The 14860-nt window shown below is 42.6% G+C and overlaps 1 protein-coding gene and 1 long non-coding RNA gene across 2 annotated transcripts in view; one reads left to right on the top strand and one right to left on the bottom strand.

Annotated features, from left to right (window-relative positions):
• Positions 1-867: 867 nt before the first annotated feature.
• Positions 868-1886, bottom strand: LOC122193293. The gene is made up of 2 exons (XR_006182865.1): positions 1809-1886; positions 868-1213 (listed from the first exon to the last, which is right to left on the bottom strand). It is a non-coding gene; the product is annotated as an uncharacterized LOC122193293 (long non-coding RNA).
• RNGTT (RNA guanylyltransferase and 5'-phosphatase) overlaps positions 1713-14860 on the top strand; it is a 191722-nt gene continuing 178574 nt past the window's right edge. Inside the window, exons 1-4 of the mRNA XM_042894031.1 lie at positions 1713-1863; positions 5767-5876; positions 13737-13840; positions 13961-14049. Coding sequence (XP_042749965.1) covers positions 1800-1863; positions 5767-5876; positions 13737-13840; positions 13961-14049 — 367 coding nt within the window. The 5' untranslated portion in view covers positions 1713-1799. The remainder of the gene's footprint in view (positions 1864-5766; positions 5877-13736; positions 13841-13960; positions 14050-14860) is intronic.

The following is a 14860-nucleotide window of genomic DNA, read 5'->3' as shown; positions in this document are numbered from 1 at the left end:
ACACCGTGCACCTGTGTTTTTCTTGTTCAAACAGCAAATGCACACTTCTAACAGGCATGTTAAGAATATGGGAACTGGATGCTCTCTGCTGGTACAACAGGAGAAGTAATCTTAAGCATAAAGCCAAACAGAAAAGTGCTTGTTCGCTAAGATGTAACACAAGAACTGTCATCCTACGCCTGTAAATTCGTTTGGAGTGTCTAACATGGCAAAGCTCAGTGTGAACTACATATGCAGAACATGCAGATAGGTCCATCCATGAGGTGTAAGCTGCCAGCTGTTCCAGACCTGAAAGCAACACAGGCAGAACCACAGCAAATGTAAGAGGAAGCACTTGACATGTGGGCTGTTTCTGGGAGGGGTCAGTGCAGTAGACTGGCAGTGCAGAGGAGTGACTGAAGGTACTGTGGCCGTTTAGTCTGGGGAAAAGGAGGGTGAGGGGAGACCTTATCATTCTCTTCAAATATCTGAAAGGTGCTTACAGTGAGAGTGGTGTTGATCTATTCACAGTGGTGACAGAATGCAGGAAAATGGCCTCAAGTTGCACCAGGGTAAGTTTAAGTTGGATATCAGGAAACACTTCTTTACAGAAAGGCTTATTAAGGCTCCCCAGGGAGGTGGTTGGTTCCCCATCCCTGGATGTGCTTAAAAACTGTTTGGATGTGGTGCTCAGGGACGTGATTTAGCTGAGGGTTGATAGAGTTAGGGTAGTATGGTTAGGTTGTGGGTGGACTCAATGATCTTTAAGGTCTTTTCCAACCTGAGCAATTCTGTGATTCTCCAAAGCGTGAATACTCTTTGCTAGACAATACTGTGCGCTTCATTTTTTTCCATGTAAAATTCCCAATGGAATACACTGAACACTGATAAGAGCAAAAAGGTTTATTCTCTGTTTCCATATTCCTTTTTTTATGTACCATCTCTTAATGTCATGTTTACAGCATGTTCACTTCTGAAACCTGGGAGACGCTTGCTGAACGATTATGGAGACCAAAGGCTGGGTGTGAGCGCAGTGAGGCAGTGGATGCCGCGTTTCAGCAGTGACAGCAGTGACACAGGGCCATCCCTGCTGGTGCACTTGTTTACGAGCACAGCGTGCAGAATCTTGTTCATTGCTTGCAAAACTGCGGTGACTATGTTGAAAAAGCGTTTTGTAGCTGCGAATTTGGTCTATCGAACAATATTATTGTGCTCTTCGTAGCTGTTGCAATCCCTGTGGAAATAAACGGGAGGCATTACTTTCGGAGCAGCCCACGGACGCCCCTCACACCGCCCGCGCCCCTCCCCGCCTGCAGGCGCCAGCCGGGACCCCGCTCCCGGTTTCACTTTCTGTTCGGCAGCCTCTGGCGCCCCCTGGCGGTCGGCTGCTGCCAGACCCGCGCCCGGAGCGCCGCGTTCTATGGCGCTGCTCCGAGCAGCTGGGGAAAATAAGAGACGAGGTGTCCGTAGAACCGCAGGACCACGAGACGGCTTGGGGAGGAGGGCGCTTCACACCCCCTCAGTCTCACGGCTGCCGCGGACTGGCCGTCATTAACCGCTTCGGGCCCCATTCGGGCCGGCCCCGCTCGCCGCCCCAGCTCCCAAGTGCCCGGCGGACCCAGCATGGCGGCGCCGGCAGCGCGCACCCGGAAGCGGAAGCGGCCGCGGAGCACTGCGGGCCGGCGGCCGAGGCGGAGCTGGGTCTGAATGAAGGCGCCGCGGGCCCGGGGCCGCGGGCGCCTCTGAGCGCCGAGGGGCCGCTCCCGCTTGCCCCTTCCTCCCTCCCTTCCTCCCCCTCCGCCCTCGCCCCGGGCCCGGCCATGTCTTACAACAAGATCCCGCCGCGCTGGCTCCACTGCCCCAGGAGGGGACAGCCCGTGGCAGGTGAGCGCCCGGCCCGGCCCCGGCGCGGCTTCGTGGCGGCGGCGGCCCCCGCCGTGCCCGGTCCCTTCCGTCCCCCCCGGCCCACCTGCCCTCCGTTCTCCGGCTCCGCCGGGTGCTTTGTCCCGGGACCGCGGCACCGCGTGGGCCGCGAGGAGTCCCGGGCGGAGACCCGGCGTCGGCGGAGAAGGGAGCAGCGGGGCCCGGTGACGCCCGCTCCCTGCCGGGCCTCCCGGAGCACTCAGCGCTGCGCTTCCTCTCCTCGACGAAGTTCGGGGCTGGAACTTCTGCCTCGCGTCACGGCTGGAGGGAACGGGGCGGCTCGGGGCGCCGACGGCCCGTCCCGGGTCCGGCGGGGCCCGCGTGCCTCCCGTCTCCTCCCGGGCAGCGCTCCCGAGCTGGGCGCCGCGCACGGCCGCAGCTCCGTGTGCGACCCGAGGCGCTGCCGGCAGTGCTGGTCCGATTTATGCGCACCCGTGGGGCGCAGGGTGGGTGTCACAGAAACGCTTTTGGGTTGGTAACTCAACTGCCGCAGTGCTTTGAGATGAATGCCCCCCTAGCATGAAATAGAGCAAACAAGCTGTTTGCTCACGCTTGCTACCTTTATCAGGTAAGCAATCAGAAAGCCCTTATTTTTTTTCCACAATACCTTCCAGTTTTCACTCATCCATCTCCCTATCTGTGATAATTTCGAGGTACTTGTCTGCATCATGATGTTCGCTGCTCTGTGTGAGCCAGGCAGTAGTTAGGTGCCTGCCTTCTCTGTGCCACATTTCTTCCTCATCTCCTTACACTTCTGTGCCTGCCATTGGTTGTGGGGCTGCAGACGTGGATGGTTTCTTACAAACTTATTTAGAGCTTCCTCAGACATCTCAGGAGCCTCAGTTTTCCCAGCAGTATGCGTTTCAGTGCATCATTTCAGCTACTCATCATGTGGGTTACTGTTTTCCCTCAAAGTTCTTTGTACTTCCGTGAGCTTAACTTAATTAAGCAGTTAATTATCATATTGCTTATCTCCCTTATCTCTTTTCTGATCAGTGCCAAATATTTTGCTTTGTATCTATTAGAAATTTGATAGCGTAGGTTGTCAGCCTTTGGCCACAACAAAAATAGCCCCATGAATTTTTATTCTTTGTTTTTTTTTTCTCAGCAAGTTCTTAATCTCTGGAAATCGTTGATTTTTTTTTTTAAGCCAGGGCTGCTAAAAAAAATGAACAGAGTAAGCACGAATGTAGTTCATCAGCTTGTCATCTGCTGAGCACTGAATGCATGGTCTGTGCTGGTTCAGGAACTGCAAGGTGGCTGTTTTGCTCTGTGTGCTCAGACACAAGAAGATAATGCATAAAAACAAGAAGAAAGTGCTTGGTTCGTTTCTTTGGCTGCATTATCACAATGCTTTATTATGTTGGTTCACTTAATTTTTAGGGATTTTGTACATGTGTACAGTTACCAGAAATCATGAGGAACCATCAGTCTTACCTTCTTATTTGTTTTTCTGCATTCAAACCATCTAACTATTTTAGTGAGATGTAATGTTTAGACTTCCCTGCTGTTGCTGCTGTCTCCCAGATGCTTTATATTCCATTTTGGATCAGCTTTTCAAACAAATTTGTATGCTTCTGTGCGTGGCTTCATTCCCTTCTAATAGTGTGTCAGTCATGCTGTCACTCAGCAAGGTTTGCATGGTTTCTGTGAGCTAACAGGCATCACGTGTTTGGTTGTGTCCCTCTTTTGCTAGTAGCATTTCTAAGTGACCTCAAATACAAGAACCAGGGAGGTCTGGAGCTCCTTGTGAGGTTGAGTTCATTCAGGCTAACAGGACTGTCATTCTTTAAGTCGTAGTGTGCTGCCACTGGTTTTATGCAGTGTTTTCATGTTGTACTGCATTGTGGTAGCAGCTCAGTGACACATTTAACAAAAAGAGCTTTCTCTGAACGCTTGGAACTGAAGTTACCAGATTGCTTCAGCCTTGCTGCCTTGGCATTTCTGTCTCTGCAAGTACCTACCCTTTATAACTCCCTGAAATCACATCTATTTGTTTTTGCTATAGAGAATCTTTAGCAAGATACTGAGGAAAATACATGAGAAGTGTTTCTGCAATGTCCTTCAGTCTGCTGTTGGTTCATATTAGTTAATCTTCTTCTAGTCTTGCACATTGCATGCAGAGTTGTCAGATATTATTAAAAACATCTGTTTAAAAAAAAACAAAAACACAAACAACTTCTAAAGCCATTGCTTTCATATCCTGATCGGAAATTTTCCCCGACTTGGAATGCACTTACTTGAATTCCCTGCTGTCTTCTAATGCTGGCAGACAACTTGATTGCTGCCATGCAAGTTCTGTTTCTGCACGGTGATGGCAAACTTCAGTTTGTAGAAGTTGGTCATCTAAATGGTTCCAAGGATCAGGGTTTCAGTATGTTCCCAAATAGTATTAAATGGAGCCTGTTAAAATACTCAGCATTTCCACAGAGTGAATGCGTGTGTTTGGATGGCAGTGAGGAGTAGTGAAGTGAATTAGAACAGTTCCAAGCATGCTTGATGTTTTGTTGGATTCACAGCAAAGATTTCTGCATTAAGATCATCCACAGTCAGGATGTGGAGAGTCAGTCTGAACAGTATAAGCGATGAGTTCCTGTGCAAGGAAGGGTTAACAGTGTGAGAAGCTGAATAGGAATGCTGAAAGTGACAGGAGACGCAACAAACCAACAGAATTAAGGCAGGTAGGTCAAACCATGAGGAAATGAAGGAGGGCAGCCAACCCTCACACTGTGGCTAAGAGGGATGGAATGGAAAGGCAGAAGGAAGTAGGTTAATGTGAAGAGTGTTTCTGCCAGCCAAGTGAGTTGAAGTGGCTAGGGACTTAATGCCATGTGAGGTGTATTATGCTCACTGTGTGACTGAATGACTTTTCTCAGACAAGTTAACAGTAGGATACTCCTCATGTTGCCAGTTCTTGCACAATTCTGACCAGCAAATCACACAAAGCTTCTCTCAGTTTCCTCTCCATCTTTGCTTTTTTTTCAGTGGCTCTTTCCTAAAAGTCAAATGCTTATTTGAAACTACGCAGGATGTTTTGTTACAATTTGAGGCTACAGAGAATGGTATGAATTTTATTGTTTAAAGAGCTCTCAGCGATCACTTGCATGTTCTTTTAGTGAGATTGGTGTGCATTTTTACAATTTGATGAAGATTAATGAACTTCTGTCCCAGAAGCTGATTTCCGTCTGAATGCAATGACTCTATCACTGTTTTCATTCCACGTACTTTTGTTTGGGGAAGGGATCTGTCTGCAGCTCTCTGGAGCTGGGCAGGAAGCACCAGGCATCCCAGCAGGTTATTTCAGGTGTTCTGTGATAGGTAGGATGGATGGAAAGATAAAAGCAATACTGAAAAACTTTGGGTTCTTAGTGACTGATGGACTAAGAGCTAATTCCCCTCAAGTTTTTGTCACAGTTCTGTCACAAACACGTCTGAGCTGCACACAGACCTTGTGCTTTGGAGGGATGACTGCATTCCTCCTCAGGGCCCCAACAGCTCCTCTGGGCCAGGCATGTTGGGTGGCAAATTGACCTTTCAGATTGGCTTTTTGTGTTTTCTACTGTACTGAATGTAAATGTTGTGTGCTGTAGCTCTGCGGCCTGGCCCATGCTAAAAAGTAGCTGAAACATGGAGAGTACTGCTTCTTGATGATCTGGTCTGTTTCCCTCTTGACTTACATGTGGGGCATTCTGCAAACTCAGAGCTAAGAAGAGTTTCCAGTTACTTGTTGATACTTTACCTGCAGTTACTTTTCTTTGTAGAAGAACCTATAAAACTACTTGGTGTATTGCTTTGAAATCACTAAGTTGCAAGTGCACGTATACATCAGTATGCATACAATACTGCCAAATTTGTGTTTCATAGGGAAGTTTTTACCTTTGAAGACAATGTTAGGACCAAGATACGATGATCAGGTTGCTGAAGAAAATCGTTTTCACCCAAGCATGTTGTCCAACTATTTGAAGAGTCTCAAGGTAAAGTTAAATTTTCTAATTATTGAAATGTTACTTTTGTTACTAACACTTATTCAAATACTGCTTTTCAGATTTAAGAAAAATGTTGATGGCTTTTTTTGGGGACACTGGTACAGAAAAATTTAATATATATGTGTAGCAGAAATGCTAAATCACAGCTTGAATCAGTGATTGAGCACCTGGTGGGAAGGCAGGGCCAACCCAAGGGAGCTCAGGTGCAAGCAATGCACCTGGGTGATCAGAAGGAGTGGAGACAGGATTTGCCCCTTCCCAGACCTCATTGAAGGGTTGGCAGGGGAGGCAAGGGTATCTCATTGGAGAGCCCTGCCTACCTGAGGCCTTCCAAGGGTAAGCAGCTTTTTTTCCTTTGTTTCTGTGTCTGTGGCTGCTGCACTGAGCGTATCCTCGTTTGCTGCAGCCTTTGGCTTTTGCTGCTATTGCTGTGCTTTCAATTGCATTATAGCATTATGCTATGTATATATTTTATTTACATTTTCATTTTTTTTTTCTGTGATTCCTTTGTTTCTAAAATACTTGATTATTGGCAAGACTTGTTCAGAATTCTCCAGCTTATTCACTGTGTTATCATCAAGAACCTCACATTTTTGTTAGTACTGTCACAACCTAATAAGTTGCTGTTAACAAAGTTCAGGTCCTTTGAGTTTGTAGTTTTACAGCTGATCCTTGTACAGCTATGCTAAGCTGCATTTTCATTTATAGGAATGAAAGTATTTAAAAATGATAGGCATATTTCACAGAACTCCTGTTCATTGTCTCTGTTTACCCCATTTCAGTCTGTCTCATTCAGCCAGGATGTAACTGTGCACTACTGCACGGTTCTGCCAAGAGAAGGCCTTTCCAGCCTTCTGTGCTGTGCAGAGGTCTGTGTAGGATTGGGTGCATTCAGAGATGTAGGAGAGGAGATTCTGAACCTCCCAGACAGAGAAAGGCACACAACCTAATTCTTTTAATCTGTTTATTGGACTATTATATAGAAGATGGGCACCGCTTGTTTTGATTGTGTTGTTTGTAAAACTAATGGTAGAATTTATTTATTTATTTATTTATTTATTTATTTAATTTTTGCTGTTGATCTAAGTTAAACAAGTTCAGAACTAGTCTAACAATATCATAGCTTAAGCACCAGAGGAGTCATGCGGCTAAAATACGAGAACCTCTATTTTGTGGATCTTATTTGAGCTTCGGTATGGTGGTGAGCTACTCGATGCAACAGTGATAGAGCTGTTAGTGGGCAAACGTGAAGCATATGTGCTGAAAGTGGTAGGGTTTACCTCACTTCAGTGCTATAATCTATACAACTACGTTCTACTTGGGCTCCTCTTTTACGTAATGTGGTGTTTTACTGGATGCCTAGATGCCTACTTGTGCGACCTGCTGTAGGGAACCTGCTTTGGCAGGGGGGTTGGACTCGGTGATCTCTGGAGGTCCCTTCCAACCCCTACAGTTCTGTGATTCTGTGATACTCCCATCAGCTTTAATGGGCATGCTTAGAAATTTTCTAAAAGTTAGCCTATTCGTGGTTTAAAGTAATATAAAATTGTGCAAGTGTTTTAAAGTTGTTGAGAACCTAAAAGACTTTCTCAGAATTTGAGTTGTTGCTTGCTACTGATTTATCAGTTAAAAAAGAAGTTTCATCAGAAACTTCATCAGGATTTTGGTCATGATTAGTGTCAACGGTTTATGGGCTGGTCCGGCCCAGTTCCGTGACCAGCAGGGCGGAGGGATCTGCAGATCCGCGCCTCTGGGAAAGGGGAAGCAGGGGACCCCAAAATACTTGAAAACAACAGCACTGATCTGAGGTGGAACAAATGATTTTACTAAATATAGTATTAGTAAAATACAATGAGAGAGAGAGAGAGAAAGAGAGAGAGAGTCTGTTTGAATTGTATAGACCTCACCACAATGCTGGGGTGAGAAGTGCAGTCCAGTTGAGAGACTGAAGTGCAGATGGCGAAGCGCAGATAGCGAAGCGCAGACAGCGAAGAGCAGGCGAAGAAGAAGGATCAGGTGACCTTGCTTGGAGTTATATCCCCTTGCTGACCGCAAAGTCTCCTGGAGAAATGTAGTTCTTCTCCGACGGACGAACATTCGGCAGATATCAAACCCCACCCCCAATGCGTTACATGATGTTATGGTGTGGAATACTGATGACCAAAAAAAATCATAAAACCATGACAATTAGTTACTTCAGTTAACACATACTTGAAGGTACAGGTTGAGCATTTAAGATAAGATGGAACTTTCCTTAACAAGCTTCCTCTGTGTTTTCCTTTTCTCTTTTAGAGCTGGTTGCTGAAAACCTCAGTGTTAAACATTCTTTTAATAAGGGACAGCAATTCCTTTCTTCTTCTTTTTTTTTTTTTTTTTTTTTTTAAACAAATGCCAATACTGAAGCAGTAACTTAATGTTCTCATTTAAAAAAATAAATAAATAAAAAAAAAATTGCACAAGCAATTGGTGACACTGTTAATAATTTTTCTTGAATAGGTAAATTAGTAATATTTATGCTTCATAAAAGTTAATTTTATTTCTGCTATGAAAAGCTAGGACTTACAAGAACTATTGTTCTTGTTATAGTTAATAAATTCAAGCTACAGTATTCCTTTTAGGAAAACTGGTTATCAGTTCTTAGCCACGTTGTTGGTTTCACAGATCAATTAATCACTCATTTTTAAACTGCTTTCCTCAAATGAAAAATGCAAGAAAGATGTCTGGGAACCAAAGAGAATTCAATGTATTGTGGTGTGTTTTCACCCTCCTGAGGATGATGATGTTTGATGAGAGACTTCTGGGGTCATATAAAGGGAATCTAGAGGAGCCTACTTATTTGCATAGCAACAAAAGAGTGAATGCATAAGGTGTTTTATGTGTGAGATAGCTGGAATGAGGAACAGTGAGAGGAAGAAGGCTTTTGTAAGCACAGGAAATCATGGGCTCACCAGCCAAAGTATGGCTGAGTGGAGATGGTATGAAGATTGTAGTTTTATTGTATGTAGAGGGGACAATTTCAAACTACAGATCAGCTTTATTTCATCTCTTCAGTCATCTTTTACAATTGTGAAAAAAAAAAAAAGAGAAAAAAGAAAAAAACATTTTCATTGTGTTGCAGTGCAATAAAATTTTAGTGTTGCAACAATTCTTGTGAGAAAAATATACATGCCTTAGTGAGAAGTTGCTCAACAATTTACTCTCTTTCAAAGCCATGTCATTTAATGATGGTGGGGTGTAGTAGACTGAAAAATGAGATTTATGTAAAATGTTGGATGGAAATACAGTTTTTTTTCTAATGGGTTGCTAGTTTAGTTTGGTAGTTCTTCAAAAATCAGCTTCTGCTAAGAATTTTCCAGGAGCAAACCTATGAGAGCATGGCTGACAGAATGACTGTGGTAGTTTCTGTGATGTCAGTGTTTGGGAGCACAGCAAAGCAGGTGTGATGAGCATACAGGTATCAGAATATTTCCTATATGTAGGAATTGTGATTGATCAGACCATACGCAGGCGCAGTCCAACCTCAGCTTGGTGACTGAATTGCCTCAGTTTCTGTGGTACCAATATTTCTTTGAGTGGATTTTGGAATATTGTAACTGGATACTTTGATTTCAGGCCGTATGCTCTATATGCCACGTGAACACTTATGTATATGTACATGCCATACATGCTTCATAGCTGTGGCTGAGTTGTACCAGATACCTGTATGATGTATGATGCTCCATGAACTGTGTGAGAAACACTCACTTCACAGGATCTTCATTTACGTGTGAATGATTTGTAATAACTATCAGCTGGACAGAAGTTCTATAGTTCTGAGTTTCCTCTTAAATACTTTGCTGTATTTCATCCTCCTGTTGAAATTAAATGCAATATCTCCAGATGATTACTGATAATTTAGGTCTGAATTATGTTGTAGTGTTCTCCTCATCCTCTGTATCAATCAGGAGACTGGAATCTATAAATGAATATGTTCAGAAGAGTAATCTCTAAAAGTTAAAGGAAAAATGTGCGAGTATTCTTTGAGCTTAAATGTTTTGATATGAAATTAATTTTTGTGCTTTTCTACATCTCAGTGGTAACTCTTCACTGCAGGAGAGGTTTGGGGAAGTTTGGAAACTTCTGGTGCGAGCCTTTGAAGCTGCTGCTATTTGAGAATAGTGGAGTTGGGAGTTGGCTTTGAGTTTTCAGTACTAAAGTGGAATTGTATCCCCTACTTTGAAAGGGGAGAATGTTAATCTGTGCTTTACAAATTAACTGCACTTATTTTAGCTCTCTGTTAACTTGTGATATGAAATGGTGTTACACTTTAACTTCTAGCTTTCATTAAACGGCTCATTTTCCTACCAACTCTTTTTCCTTCTGTTGAGCCTTCTGGATGATGCAGCATCTTCTTCAGTACTAATTCTCATTTTGGAATATCTTTCTTACCATGCTGCAACTGGATGAAAAATTCTCTGCTTTAAAATCATTTTCATTAAATCTTAATCTTATTTCAAAATTTTTTTCTCCTTAGCTGAGGATATCTTGGAAACACTATACCTAGCTTCATATTTTAAATAAGAGAACAATTAATCCAAGTGAGCTGTGCAGAATCCAAGGAGGAAGGTAGTTGTGGGGCCACTTCTGTTGCTTTGTAGTGTAGAGCTCTTCAGGGAACGTACAGCTGGTTCTTGTATCAGTCTTTTTGCCTACTCTAACCACATTATTGATAGGATGCAGAACATGGAGGAAGGTTATTGTGCTTTTTTTTTTTCTTTTTTTCTTTTTGGTCAGGTCATGCTATTAGAAAATTCTGTGTGGGTTCTGTCCTGTCCAGTATCTTTACTGATGACCTGGATGAGGGCATCGAGTGCACCCTCAGTAGGTTTGCAGATGACACCAACTTGACTGGAAGTGTTGATCTGCCAGGAGGTAGCGAGGCCCTACAGAAGGATTTGGACAGGCTGGATGGCTGGGCTGAAGCCAATGGCATGAGTTTCAACAAGGCCAAATGCCGGGTCCTGCACTTTGGCCGCAACGACCCCAGGCGACACTACAGGCTTCTTGGGGCAGAGTGTCTGGAAGACTGTATAGAGGAAATGGACCTGGGGGTATTGATTGATGCTCAGCTGAACATGAGCCAGCAGTGTGCCCAGGTGGCCAAGAAGGCCAATGGCATCCTGGCTTGCATCAGAAACAGTGCTGCCAGCAGGAACAGGGCAGTGATTGTCCCCCTGTACTCAGCTCTGATGAGGCCGCACCTCGAGTACTGTGTCCAGTTTTGGGCCCCTCACTGCAAGAAAGACACTGAGGCCCTGGAGTGGGTTCAAAGGAGGGCAACAAAGCTGGTGAGGGGTCTGGAGCACGAGTGTTATGGGAAGCAGCTGAGGGAACTGGGATTACTTAGTCTGGAGAAGAGGAGGCTCAGGGGTGAGCTTATTGCTCTCTGCACCTTCCTGAAGGGAGATTGTGGCAAAGTGGAGGCCCGCTTCTTCTTTCTCCTGCGTAACTAGTGACAAGATGAGAAGGAATGGCCTTCAGTTGTGCCAGAGGTGATTCAGGTTGGATATTAGGAAATACTTCTTCCCTAAAAGAGTGGTCAGGCACTGGAACGAGCTGTCCAGGGGGATGGTGGAGACGCCATCTCTGGAGGTGTTCAGGTAATGTTTAGATGTTGCACTGAGGGACATGGTTCGGAACGGAATATTGGAGGTAGGTGGCTGATTGGGCTGGGTGATCTGGGAGGTCTTTTCTGACCTTGGTGATTCTATGACTCCTGCATCTTTCACCATTTTACCTTTATTTTTCTTAGTTTGCTGTCCAGTACGTGCACCTAAAGATACTGATGTGAGAACATGTTATTCTACTCTGAACAGTTGTTTTTAATTGGCTTAGGTCAGGGTTAGGGACCTACAGTGTAGCACCAGGGAATTTTGTGTGGCCTCTCTTGTGAATTAAGTAATCCTTGAGATGTTTGCTAAATGTTGTTGAAAGTAGAGGGAAAGTAATTTATTGCCTTTTCTGTGCTCCCTGCGAAATTGATCACCAGGTAATATGCTGCTGTCTGTCCATATGTCTGGCAGCTCAGCTGACACGAAATATTTGAAATTTCAGATGATGTGACATTGTTTTCAGGTGGGTTGCTATCAAAGTGCTTGTATTTTTTTGCAGTATGCTCACAGTAAACCATTCGGAATAAAATATACAGTGCTGGTAAACAACGAAGGAGAGGAGAAATTTAGAACCAATTTGGGTATTGGAGTACTTAGTGCTGCTGACACAACGTTATGACACTTTTTAATATCTGATAAATAAAAATATGAAAGTGTATCACAAGAACAGGAGTGTCATGCATGACAAGCTCTGTAGATAATTGGAAATTTGCCTTTGGAGTCTACAGATTAATGTATCTGTGCGAAACTACTGCGTCTGAACTGTATTCTAGTTGATGGGAATTTATTTTCTGTGAATTGTCTGGAAGCAGTGTTTTAAGTTGTAATTTTTCCTACTGCAGTTCTAAACTATTGCCAGTCTGACTGCAAGGTAAATAAAAACTGATCAAAATCGTGTTAAGAATATGTGCTGGAGTTTTAAATAGATTGAAGATGTGCTGTTCTTTTATGTTTTTGCACATGTAACGTGCTGCAGTGGTAATGTACTTTTAAGTGCACTATTGATGTCTTTTTAAAAAGACAACGGAACGAGGATTTTGTTAAATCTCCTTGTAAACATTCTTTAAATAGGCGTCTGATTTCATGGTGAGGATCCTAAGTGAAAGCATGATGTTCTGCAAATAGGAAGCCAGGAATGCTTTCAGCAAACAGGTGTATCAGTGAGCTGTTTTTTGTATAGTTATAAGGGAGGTTTATGGTTGGAAGAAGTTTTGCTGAACCAAGGATGAAATTCTACAGAATGAAGAAGGCTAGCATCGAGTCAACAGGTTGCCATGCAACTTTGTTTTCCTGCTCTGTTTTTCTGCAGTTTCCTGTATCTGTGACCTAAAGGAATGCATTTCCCCAGAGCTTGGAGTGAAGTGTTTTCCACCACTATTACAAAATTTTAATGAAATTTGAAGGGTTTCATTTCCCTTGTTAACTTAAATGGGGTGTCAGTAGAATGCATGTTGCTGGTGAGCTGTGTGTACGGTGTCACCCAGAGGAACTCCTGTTTTCTGTCTTGAATTTTGAAATGGTAACTTCCGTACAGCTCAAAAGACACATTAGGATAATGGGCAAAGCAACCTTAATTCAGGTACACCTAACATCTGTGTGGTTAGAACTGCCAGCTCAGTCACCTGCAGCACCTTGCAAGATTTCAAATTGTTTCATGTTTCACCTCTGAATAGAAAATTTCTAGGAAATAAAGGGAATTTTTATTTTAAACTTGAAAATGTGTTCATTTGTTTTGCGCTCTACTAAATAGGGAAACTGAGGTGAAGGTTTTTTTCTTATGAGTGGATACTTGTAAGTTTCAGTAGGTAATTTTTCTTATTGTGCTCTCACTGTGTTATTTTATGTAAAGTTGATGTGACTTTAGGTAATAAAGTTATGTCTTTTAACATGTTTAGATAGTTCTTTAGCAGATATTTTTTTGCTATTAGCAAATTTTTCTTACTTAGAAATGTTGTAAGAAACAAACTGAGGTTTTTGAATTGGTGGCTGAAGCTGATTCAGGCACAAGCTTTCCTGAAGAACAGGTAGTAGAGCGGTAGTAGAATGAAGCTTATATAGAAGTTTTCTCAACACAGTATTTGAAAGATTTCAAACTTGCAACAGTGGTTTGCTATCACTTTAAATTTGGTTGTTATTAACAAATTAATATTTATGTACAAATACCTGAACTGAATATATAATTATGTTTATTTTTTAGGTTAAAATGGGTTTGCTGGTAGACTTGACCAACACCAATAGATTCTATGATAGGAACGATATACAGAAAGAGGGGATTAAATATATAAAGCTTCAGTGTAAGGGGTAAGTGGTCTGTATTCTTTTTAGTTGTTTAACTTGAAAGATCACTCTGAAGTAATTGCTGTTTTTTCACTTCGATTTTTTCTTCTCCTGCCACTGATTCCTATCTTTTTTTTTAATCAGACATGGCGAGTGCCCTACGCCTGAGAATACAGAAACATTTATCCGTGTTTGTGAACATTTCAGTGAAAAGAATCCCACAGAACTCATAGGTATGTCTAATCTATTTTCATTAGTTTTTGCTGTTAATTTATTTTTTTTCCTATATAGTCTGTTATTCTTGACAGTGAAAAAAGAATTTCTGCAGAACAGTGTTTATGCGTGTATAGATCAATTATTTTTTTAACTCGAGTAGCATTTTGTTTTTATAGAAACCTGTATGTTTCTGTATGCATCAATTTGAATACAGCTGTTTACTTTATGCAGAAGAAATGTACAAGAACTGTCTGCAAGCTGTCTGCATTATATTTTTGAAGCTTCTGCTGATAGAAAAGAAGATCGTGCATTGCCTAAGTGTTGTTTTGACACTCAGTGGTGTGGCTTACTTGCTGTCCTCAATATTTTCAGTAGCTGACTGATCAGAGACTCTTCAGCAGATTTCACAAAGCAGCTGATTAATTGGTAGAAATTGGTAGTAGATATTTGGCTAAGTTTTTCTTCAGTGATGTATTGTCTCATAGTAAATATTTGAATGTTCATAAGACTTTTTTCCTCAGAGCAAAAAAAAAAAAAAATAAAAAATAAGATTGGCTTTCAGTTTTAGTTAAGACTGTTTTATTCTGGTTTCTGTTAAGCACTTCTATGCTTAACTCTGTCTGCAGACTGTCAGAGATGAGAAATTACTGTGCAGCTGAGTTTCCAGAGGCAGGAGGAATTTTGTCACTTGTTTGATGATAATTCTATGCCTTTGCTGAATAGGAATATCTGTCTGACTTAGTACTTAGAACAGTTGTTTGCATAGGTGCCATTGATAAGAGCTTGGTAAACTAAGCTTGTATGTTCACAGTTTAGGATTTGTATAGA

This window comes from Lagopus leucura, unplaced genomic scaffold, assembly GCF_019238085.1.
Source record: "Lagopus leucura isolate 7727_CA_CO unplaced genomic scaffold, USGS_WTPT01 Super-Scaffold_73, whole genome shotgun sequence".
Taxonomy (NCBI): domain Eukaryota; kingdom Metazoa; phylum Chordata; class Aves; order Galliformes; family Phasianidae; genus Lagopus; species Lagopus leucura.
This window is presented reverse-complemented; position numbering and strand designations above follow the sequence as displayed.